Here is an 11673-nt window from a genome sequence, read left to right on the forward strand (position 1 = left end):
TTTTAGGCCCAATACGAGCCTTCTCATTTGATTTATTCGATCCATTATAAGCAAAGAAGCCTTGATTATATATTTAGTTTTAATTACTATACATGACATTTCCTTGATTCAGTCGTTGGACGGACTTGGACCCATGGTTTATTAAAATGGTGAAAGTCTTATGTACTATTTAAAAAAAAAAAAAACCAAAAAAATATTTGTACTTATAAGTTATAATTCAATAAAATACATGCCAGCACATGTAATCTGTTTAAACTTTCATACTTGAATTTTTAAATAATAGGTCTTGAAAAAATAAGTTATGATCTGCAACATATATCGAAAGGAAATTGTACGAAAAAAAAACTCTGTCTAACAATTAAGAAGAAGAAGAAGAAGAAGAAAGATACAACTAAATATGTTATTTAGTTAGTATCTTCATTAACCTTGGAGAGAATCTTTAAGCCCAACACTTTTGGAGGTGAATCCGATCCAGCATCTTACTCCAAATTTGGTTCAAAATCAGCCTATGTTTCAACAAAAGTTATTAAAAAAAAAAACGCTAATCTCAGCAATTTAACATGTCAAAATCACATAAGATGTGATTAATTAACAATAAACATGAAGATTCTGGTTCAGTGGTATTGCTATAATGACAGTAACATTCCATATTTACTTAAAAGAAATTTGGGTATATTACCAGTGAGAGCTCATAGCCTTTCATCTTTATAACCTGTTCAGGTTTTAATCCGCCCCTGAGAAGTCTTCTAGCTAATACTGGTGAGTTCTACAAAACAAACAATAAGATATCACAATTAAACATTCAAATACAAAAGTAAAATAACTAAAGAAAATAGAAGCTAACTTCAATGGTTGGTACACAATTTAATTCTAATGCTCTCCAATATTTATATAAAGAATATTAGTATAGAACTTAGCTGGATCATGTAATATTATGTAACTATTACATACGGCGGTGTATATATCATGGTGTATGATTAAAAGCCATATTATTTCATGTTTATACGTACAAAGCATATATAAAATAGCAAACAACACTTTTAATTTGTAAACACAAGATTAAAACTTTAAAATGACATTTTTGTGAAACAGAAGGAGTAAATTTTTGTATAATATTTCACATATGCATATATGAATATTTTCTTTCAATGACTATATCTTTTTTTGAAAAAAAATATATTGAGAAATTCCTTGTAACAATTTACATATATATTTCATATGGTGTACGATGTTCTATTGTACCTTATAGCTTATTTTAAAACATTTTCTCATCCTTAATTCGTTAGATCAACTTCCAAGAGAACCACATTTTATATTTTTAAATGAAATAATTGCCAAAGCCTAGGACTTCCATCAACACATGCATGACAAAACAAATCATGAAAACAATTGTAAAAAAAAAATGAAGGATAGAAGGAACTAAGTTAAACTAACCTTGAGTTTCTCAACCAGAAGCTCCAACTTATACTTATACATTGGTGTATCTTCTCCAAAAGAATCATATAAAGCTTCCTCAAGAGCAAATACCACCACAATAACGTTATCTGGTGACATAAACTCAACATCGCCAGCTTGCTTCTCGTTACTTGCACAACATATGTGCTGAAGTAGTGCTTCCAAAAGCTCAGTCATTTTCTTGTCACGATCAAAATCACTGGATGGTAATGATTCTAACTTCTCAGAGACCGGATTAACCTCAGCATTGTTTCCAGAACTCTCTATCTCAGTTTTGGATGAGACACATCTTTTCCTAACTGATCTTTTACGCCTCGAAATCTCAGTCGTTTGGGATTTATTATTGTCAAGGAGATGACCAATCCTCGAAATCGTATTTGCCACGAGAATATTAATCTCAGCCTTTTGACGCACATTAAAGCCTTTATCAGAAAACTTCCTCAACTTATTGTTGATACTATCATAAACCTTTTTCACGATGAAGTCGGGATGCTCACTATAATTTGAAATTTGCTTATCATCTGGCACAAAATACACAAGACACTTGTGCTTCACAGATTCAGCAAACACTTCATCACGATGGAAACTGAAGAAAATCTCCCCTGACTCTTCAGATTCCCACTTTCCAACTTGTTTTATTTTAATATCTTCTCGACGGTAAAACCATTGCACCTCCAACTTCACAAGTCCATCTTTTTCTTTTACATAAATATCCTATGTCCAACAAACAATTGAAAAAAAATCATATTTAATTGTTGATTATGATACGAATAACCTAAAAGTATATATACGAATAACTATTCCATATTTCGTACCTTGATGATCGCAACATAGTTGTTTTGGTTAGAGATTTCCGGAGCCAAAAGCACTGTATCTTCCTACCAAAATTAAGAAAAAAGCCTAATGTAAATGGTATTACAAGAATTACACATATAGAACAGAAACGTTTCATTAAAGTAGTCTTATCATCACACAAATTAATATATATATATATATATATATTATAGTAATCCCTCAAACTCTTAAAACAAAACAAAACTCACCAGTCCATATCGTTTGCCATGAAACTCGAATGTCTCATAATGACATGTGATCTTTTCTCTGCCACCAGTACGTTTAATCACTTCCCCAATTGGCTTTGCACAATCCCTTTGTCTCCATTCTAACTTAGCTTTCTTCTTCACTTGCTTATCCTCACTCTTCTCCCTCGTTTTCTGATCCATCTCCGTTTCTTTCGAGCTAAAAAAATCGAACCCCTTAACCTGGAAAATGAAACATCGTATTTATTTTTGCTAGGATAACATCTCACTGGTTTACAAATTTCTCATGCCACTCATAATGAAATTTGAGCTTTTTCTGGGACTTTTGGATATCATATTACAGATTCGTTTTTCACCCAACAGTTATCGAATCATAACAATTAACAAAACATGATTACTAATGTCATAACAATTAATGAAACGAAAGATGATCTACGAGTGGAAGAAAATATAAATCCAAAACCTAATAATCTTTGCATAAGGTGTAGGTAATATGGTAACCATATATAACATAGATTCACTAAGATGTGTACCTGATTCTTATTTCATCGGACCAATGTTTGGATATGTCTAAGCTTCGATTACCAAATAGATAGCCAAACCTCAGGACTAATGGTTTTTGTAATGCTTTTCTGAGTCTTTTTCTTTTAATCCGGTCTCGACAATCTTCTCTCTGCGGGATTATATTTATATACAAGTTTTCATCAGCAAAAGACAATACATATAAGGAATTAGTTCATACAATAAACGTGTTCTATTTTTCACTTTTAATAGATTCTTAAAAGAAGAAAGATATAATGAGGTACAAAAGGAAATGAAGAATAAGAAAAAAAAATATTTATACAGGGAGTCAACAACTCATTTTTCTGTTTACTAAAATTACAAGATTTAAAATTTTATGTGATCTGTCATTTATCATTTTTGCAAGTGCAATGTACGATTTGAAAGATTATTTTTAAAATCTCCAAAAAAAAAAAAAATAAGACTTTACTTCTATTTTATATCTTTCCATAATTAGATATTTACGAAAATGCCATAATCGAAAAAAAAAAAAAAAAACTCTCTCCCAAAGGCGATGGCGATGGCGATGGTGACATTAGAGTTCTAAATTTTATGAATTGAAGTGGTTTGGAAAGGTTTCTCACGGATTTGGTTGGGGTTTTTTTCTTGGTGTCGGTTGGATGGTCTGAAGGTTTGTTGGGTGATGTTAGATGCGGATTGGGGAAATGTAGGAGGTGGATCTTGGAAAGGTCTCGGGGTTGGTTCTTGAGCCCATGCTTGATTTCTTTCTCGAAGATAAAGGTGGGTATGATGGGCGAGGCTTGGTATTTGGTGGAAATACGATGGAGGCGGTTCTTGGGAGGATCGTGGTTGGGATCTGTCGCAATTCTAATTCTTCAATTGAAGATCACAGTGGGTCTGTTGGGTGCTGCGGCGTGCTGGTTGGGGTTGATTTGGCAAGGGAACTCCATAAATCTTCAGGCTGGGTTGGAGAGTTTCGGTCTGCCTTCTTACTGGGTGACAAATGATTTCTTTTTGTTTTGAGCGGACAAAGGGATCCCATGGTGGTGGTTTTCGTTGCTGGTAGAGTAGTTGTCGGGACGTGAAGGTACTTGTTTGATGACGGTGTGCCAGTATTGTGCTTCTCCGGCAACAGTTCCGGGTCTCCTGAGCAATCTTGAGATTTGGTTCTCCTATTTTCCTTGCCTAGAAGTTATTGTATATCGGCTCAGATTTGGCAATTCATTAAGGCGATATTTGGGATGTCATCTTGTTTTGGGAGGGTGGTTATTCACTTTCCATGGCAGCATCAGTCTTGCTCTGCACGATGAAAATTTTCTCTTTTGATACGACAAAATATTTGGCATATTTGGGGGGAGGAAAGTTTTCTTCTTCTATGGGTTCGATTATGAGAGAAGTGGGTGTATTTAAAGGGGCTATCCAAGAAGAGCTTTATTCATTCTAGCTTCTTTTCGTGGTTGCTTCTTACAAGTTTGCAATTACTCTGGTCTTTTTTATGACTTTTTGCGGGTATTGCATGGTTCTTGTTGATCTCCATGTCTCAAAGTCACTTGCTGGAAAGTAGTTTCACCGGGGTTGCGATGTCAGGGAAGGCTCCTCTCCATAAGATTGAGATCTGACAGGACATGAAGTCTTTGTTGTTCATGTTCCCCCGGATTTGGCAGTTGGAAAGGAAGGTTGCTGGTGCGGATTTGGGTTTAGGGAAATTTTAGTTTGACTTTGATGCAAAGAAAGATATTTTTGAGGTGTGAAAGATGGAGCCATTTCACTTTGATAACTGGATGGTTTCTCTGGTCTGGTGGAAGCCGTCAGTGGATCCCTCTTATCCTTCTACCTTGATGTTCTAGATAAGGATATTGGGGGTTCCTTTGCAGTTCAGGGTGAAACATGGTTTTTTTTTTCTGATCTTAACCTATGAATGAGTGAATGTATGATAACGTGCAAACAGACTTAGGCTAAGATGATCAAATGGTATGCAAGGTGTTTCAATACCCTTATGTAGTTGTAGCATAAAGGATGTCAATCCATAAAGAGTGTGATAAGTAAGCAGTCAAGACATGATCAATGCATTCAAGTTAAGCCAAATATCAAGTTGATTTGTTTCTAACAATCTAATGACAGAAATGTAAATGCAGAAGATTAAAGAAACTTAAGACAGTACTAATGCATCATTAAACTATAGAACAAGTGAAATAAACAAGACTAAGCAGAATTAGTTAAAGCAGAAGTAAACAAAAGCAAACTAAAAAAGAGCAGAGCATAAATATGAAAGTAAACTGGCGCTCGAGTAGCACTCGGTCGAGTGCTGGTTCGAGCAGGTGGTCGAGTGGTGCATAACTGAAGAAGAGAAGCAACTCTAACAATTTAAAACATAAACAAATGCAATAAAACAAGATAAGATGCGATAATCAAATAAAAAAGTAGGCTTCCAGAGATGGATTCATGGGCTGGTGTTCAAGTTGTGGCTATCTAAACTGGTCAACAAACCTCAATCAAACATGAGCTATCTCTAGACAATGATCTTAATGACTCAGTAATCCACTCTCATGGCAGAAGTGATCAAGTTTAAGTAACATCCTAACCCAACTCTCATTGGTGAAACCATACTAAACAGGCATTAAGAATCAGACAATTACTTGTCAAAAATCACCTTATACAACCAATCTATTGGGATAAGCATGATAATCTCCAGTATGAGCTTTATCTAACAACCGTAACATTGGTATGATGCAAGGAAGCTTAAGATCTGCTCTTACCCTCTCAGATATAAGAACAACTTAGAGCACATCTAACCCATAAGAGATATATTATCAAACAAGCTTGACCAATCCAAACAACCACATCCCTAAACCAGCTTAATCCATCTGTAGAATCCTAGCTCACTACTGAGGTGAACAAATAATGATAATAATAAACTCAAACCCAGAAAATAATGAAACTAACATGATAAGATAAATAAGAGAGAGATCTTTAATTCAATACAAAGTATCAAACCCAGATTCTCAACACACAGAAAGTTATAAAGATTATAAACTAAGAAAATTTTGGAAAAAGCAAGAACAAAAGTAGATAATGATGCAATAAAGTAAATGAATCACAAAATAGGAAAAAACTAGGTTTGCTGACTCTCTCTTACTCCTAAAAGATATTTTCTGTCTTCTTTGCGGCCACAGGGTACAAGGGGTATATATAGTGAGAGAAGGAAGTCATGATTTAGCTAGCAGACAAAATACATAGGCGGCTTGAAGTGCTCGACCATGCTCGGTAGAGTGCCATGGTCGAGTGGTTGGTCCGTCAAGTAGCTCCAGTCTTCCATCTGGGATGAAATCTTTTCAGTAAAACAGGGATAGCTCTTGCAATACACCTCGGATTGACCTCAGACCACTGGCGTTGGACAGGGACCACTGGATTGACCTAAAAGGCTACAACTTTTATGAAGGATGGAAAAGCTGAATCGCAAGTGAAAATCTTCATTCGAATTAATCTTTGAGGAGCTCGTTATGAATCCGACCGCGTGCTCGACCATGTGTATGGTTGAGTGCCTTCTTTTCGATTCCTAATACTTCCAATCATCTTGTTTATCTCCAGAAGTAATACCAAGTCCTTCCTTATAGCCTTTTAGAGCTCCATAACACCTAATAATACTCCAAAAGCACAAATGTATGCAATGCATGCTTCTAAACATTCTAAGTGCATATTTGGACAGAAATGGCTATAAAACCTAAGGAATTACTACTAAACAATGCAAAAGAGAAAGATAAACTATGCTTAAACATGGTAAAATATATGTACATCAACTTTCCCAAACTTATTCTTTGTTTGCCCTCAAGCAAACAAACAAGACATAAGTAGGAAGACAGGTTTGAAAGTGGGATCTCAAAACCTTAAACATGTTAATAGACTAGCTATAATTAATGTCCAAGTTACTCGTACTATGATGCAAGGTGAATGAGCTATACTTAAAGATTTTAGACAAGTCTTTCACAACCTTAAATGATTCAAGCCATATACTTCCACATGCATTCAAATCAGTCATTTCCTTTAACATTAATTAAACAAGAAATGTTTAAACTCATTTGGCTTGGTAATAAGGGTTTAGAGACAAAAATGGTCCTCTTTTGAGTGGGGATTATCAATAACAAGGGTTCTTTCACAAAAAATAGATTGAGCTTTAGAAGAAGACTAAAGGTAAGAACACTTAGACACATACAAGAACAGAACCTTGTCTACCCAAAGGCACCCAAAGTATTTGTTCATAACATTCTAATCCCATAATGTCCTAGTTCTACCCTTTAACTTCATCTCTTCTCTTTTATCCTTTTTCTCTTTTGTTTTTCAGTCTTAGGAAAGGTTTCTTACTGATTTCTCTAGTGGAACGGAGGCTTCTTTCTTAATTGCTAAGGCTCCTTTTCTTTTTTTCTTAATTGCTAAGGCTCCTTTTCTTACTTGTTTCCCAAGTCATAAAGCTTTTTACTAGACTCTTCTTTTCTTTCTTTCTTTTCTTTGACCAGAACCTTATTTGAAACTTTTACTACACCCCATTCTTTCACTTAGAGCTTGAATTTACTTGAAAACACTTCTCTCCCAAGGACTTTACCCTTTTGTTTCTCTTTTCCCTCTTTTCTTTTGTTTTTCAAACACACCAAGTCCCAAACCCAGAATTTAAACCACCTAGTCCTATCTAGTTTAAAAAATTCAAACTAGAACTACACAAGGCTTTATTCTTGTCAGTTCAAACCTAACACTTTCTACCAAGCTCAATCCCAAAATAGGCCTCACACACTCAAGAATAAACATGGCTTGAAAGAAAGGTTGGTTATGGGTGGGGAAAACTGATTCAATGATGAAATCAACTACTTGGATCAACAATAGTTGTAAAAATGGGAAAGATGATCCAAATATGTATAAAGTGTCCATGAGTTTAAAGCATTGCACAAACTGATAATTAAAAGTCAATATTAGGTTCATATAAGTAGGAAATGACTTCAATTCACAACATGCTTCAGTTTAGACCAGAATGAAATATACGAATTCTAGACTTGGTTCAATCTTATGTTTCTAACCACTCAACTAGCATCAAAGTACTATTAACTTGGGCAGTGATCCTAGTTTAGTGAATTTAAACAAGTTAACAAGGCTAAACTCATCATAGATCCCTAATGCAACATATGAAACTATATGAAATATGCTAACAAGATCCCAATATGCAATGCAAACTACATGAACACTCTGATTTTTAAAGATTTTTGTGAAAATATTCAAATTTTTAGAGCTTTTCTATGTCATAGATGAAATGCAAGTACTAACATGATAATGCTAAAAATTTGAAATAAGAAAATAGAAAACAATGTCAAATTGGAAAAGGATTCAAGAATTACACAGTCTCTTGTGTAAGAAAAAATTGGAAAAGGATTCAAGAATCAAGAAACAACATAAAAACAAGAAATGCAATGGTATATACAAAGATAGGGTTGGAGTATTACTTGGGATGGGCTGAGGGTGGGTTTCATTTGTTGGAATATCACCAAGTGCTTAAACTCCCTTCCTATTACGTGACCAACCATAACATTAAAGAAAACAAGATCAAAATAACAAGAAACTTAAACCAATATGTACAAGGATACTTTCGGGACTTCTTCCCAAGTGAGCTTGTTTAAAGTCTCTAAGCTTGACTTTGCATACTTCTTATGCTTTGGAAGGGTCATAGAGAGGTGATGAAGTCCCCTCTGTTCTTAAAGATTGCATTCCTCCTCTTATTCCTGGGTCAATGCTAAAAGAGTTGTTTCTACTAATAATACTCAGACCTTGTCTTGCTTTCTTTGGAGAGGAACTTCTGACTTTACCATGGAGCTGCTTGATTTCCCCACTTATCTCCTCATCTTTAGTTGTTAACTCCCTCACTGAATCATGTAGAATGTTGATAGTTTGAAGCTCAGACAAACCATCAGAGGAAGGATTTCTTGGCTCTTGTTGTTGGTGAAGCTTGGGATGAAGTCTGGGCATTCTGGGTGACTTGGTACCACTCGGTCGAGTTACCTAAGATGCTCGGTCGAGTGGTAGGTCGAGCAGTAGGTCGACTTCTCTGTTTCTACCCCATTCACACCCTCAAAGATTTCAAACTCAGTTTTATGACCTTTCTCTTCAATCATGAAGATATGCCCATCAATACTTTTCTTCTTCTACCTCAAGCTCTTTAACATGTGGTTTATCCTTCATTTCAACATTTTCTAACAAAGGTTCATGACTCAATACCATCATTGCTTGCTTATCAATAGAAGCCTTGTACTATTTCAGCATTTGCTCTTTAAACCGTCTTGGAAATGGCAAAGGTGGCTGATAGGGAAGAGGAATGAATCGAACCGGCTTGTTAGAATCTTGAGCAATGACTCGATCAGGCACTCGACCATGTGCTCGACCGTGTGCATGGTCGAGTGTATGGTCGAGTGGTGTCTCAAGCTCAGTTCTCTTCTCATTCTACACCTCTGGTTGGAGAAAATCCCTCCCATCTTGGGCGTCACTGTCCTCAGTGAGCTTTGTAGGTAGTTCTCTGAGAGAGATAGCTTGGGCAGTGGAAAACTCCTTTAGATTGTCAATTGATGTCCCATTGAGTTGTCTAGAAGAAGAAGATTCACTCTTGCTCTCTAGGAGAAGCATTCTGCAGGTTAAAGCTTCAATCTTGATATTAAGGTCACTGTATGTGCAGTCCACCTTGTTATTCATCTCTGTAAGCTTCTTACTTGTTTCTGTAGCTCTATTAGCTTGACTTTGTAGGAGTTGCTGAAGCATATTCTTCATCTCATGATCTTGAGCAAGAGCTTGCTGGGGTTGTTGTGGAGGATAAACTTGAACCATAAACTTCTCAGCTTCACAAAAAACAAGTACTTGCTTATGCTGGGTTAGAAGGAGTTTATCTAGCTTCACAAGCTTCTCATTTAAGGATTTTAGTTCCTTTCTATGCTCTTCCTCAGAATCAACACCTCCCCTTAAGCTGTTATCATATTCCTCACTATAATCTCCATCAGACTGAGCAAAGTTCTCTACTAATTCCAAACTTCCAGCTACATCTCTATTCATGAAGCTTCCATTGGAGGTTGTGTCTAGGAGCATCCTGATCTTGGGAAGAACACCTCTATACAAAGTACACAACAAATATTCATTGCTGAATCCATGATGTGGGCATTGTCTCTGGTAGCCTTTGAAGCGCTCACATGCTTTACTGAAAGATTCACCATTCTGTTGGAGAAATCTTGATATTTCATTTCTCAAATGTACAGTCCTTGAACTAGAGAAGAATTTTGCAAGAAAAACTTCTTACAATCAACCCAATAGGTGATTCTTCCAGGAGGTAGAGTCTTCTCCCACTAATGGGCTTTATCTCCTAAAGAAAAAGGAAGCAATCTCAGCTTCAAGGCATCATCACTAACTCCATTTATATTGGTGAGGCAACAAAGCCTATCAAACTCATCAAGATATGCAAGAGGGTCTTCACTAGGCAGTCCATGAAATCTGTTGCTCTGAAACATTGAGAGCAGACTACTCTTGATTGTGAATGTTGTGTTGTGGACAGGAGGAGGCACTATCCCAAATCTCTGAATATGTGTAGTGGGAGCATCACTATCACCAATCTTCCTTCTCCTTTGAGATTCAATCTGATCATGTTGTAGTTCCATTTCCACCTCTTATTCTGTTTTTTTTAGACTCCGAACAGGTGCTCGACCAGGTGCTCGAACAAGCACTCGACCGTTTGCTTTGAGGTGCTCGGCCGAGTGCCTGGTCGAGTGGTACCTGAGAATCAAAACAGAACTCCAGAACAACAAAGAGGTGAGTAATAGAATAAAAAGTAACATAGCTTAATCTTGAAATAATGAAATCTCGACTGGAACATATAAACACCCTAATGGCAACGACGCCAATTGAAACATGGTTTTTTCTGATCTTAACCTATGAATGAGTGAATGTATGATAACATGCAAACAGACTTAGGCTAAGATGATCAAATGGTATGCAAGGTGTTTCAATACCCTTATGTAGTTGTAGCATAAAGGATGTCAATCTATAAAGAGTGTGATAAGTAAGCAGTCAAGACATGATCAATGCATTCAAGTTAAGCCAAATATCAAGTTGATTTGTTTCTAACAACCTAATGACAGAAATGTAAATGCAGAAGATTAAAGCAATTTAAGACAGTACTAATGCATAATTAAACTATAGAACAAGTGCAATAAACAAGACAAAGCAGAATTAACAAATAAGCAGAAGTAAACAAGAGCAAACTAGAAAAGAGCAGAGCATAAAGAAGAAAGTAAACTGGCGCTCGAGTAGCAGTCGGTCGAGTGCTGGTTCGAGCAGGTGGTCGAGTGGTGCATAACTGAAGAACAGAAGCAACTGTAACAACTTAAAACATAAACAAATGCAATAAAACAAGATAAGATGCGATAATAAACAATCAAATAACAAAGTAGGCTTCCAGAGATGGATTCATGGGCTGTGTTCAAGTTGTGGCTATCTAAACTGGTCAACAAACCTCAATCAAACATGAGCTATCTCTAAACAATGATCTTAATTACTCACTAATCCACTCTCATGGCAGAAGTGATCAAGTTTAAGTAATATCCTAACCCAAATCTCATTGGTGAAACCATACTAAACAGGCATT

At 36.0% G+C, this 11673-nt stretch overlaps 1 protein-coding gene across 1 annotated transcript; it reads right to left on the reverse strand.

The window, feature by feature from the left end:
- LOC104780261 lies at positions 292–9020 on the reverse strand. Its single transcript, XM_019244096.1, has 7 exons — positions 8822–9020; positions 8501–8562; positions 2499–2717; positions 2271–2333; positions 1435–2169; positions 680–766; positions 292–506 (listed from the first exon to the last, which is right to left on the reverse strand). Exons 1-7 carry the CDS (start codon positions 9018–9020, stop codon positions 480–482), a joined length of 1392 nt encoding a protein of 463 aa, XP_019099641.1. The 3' UTR covers positions 292–479.

This window comes from Camelina sativa, chromosome 4, assembly GCF_000633955.1.
Source record: "Camelina sativa cultivar DH55 chromosome 4, Cs, whole genome shotgun sequence".
In the NCBI taxonomy this organism is placed as follows: domain Eukaryota; kingdom Viridiplantae; phylum Streptophyta; class Magnoliopsida; order Brassicales; family Brassicaceae; genus Camelina; species Camelina sativa.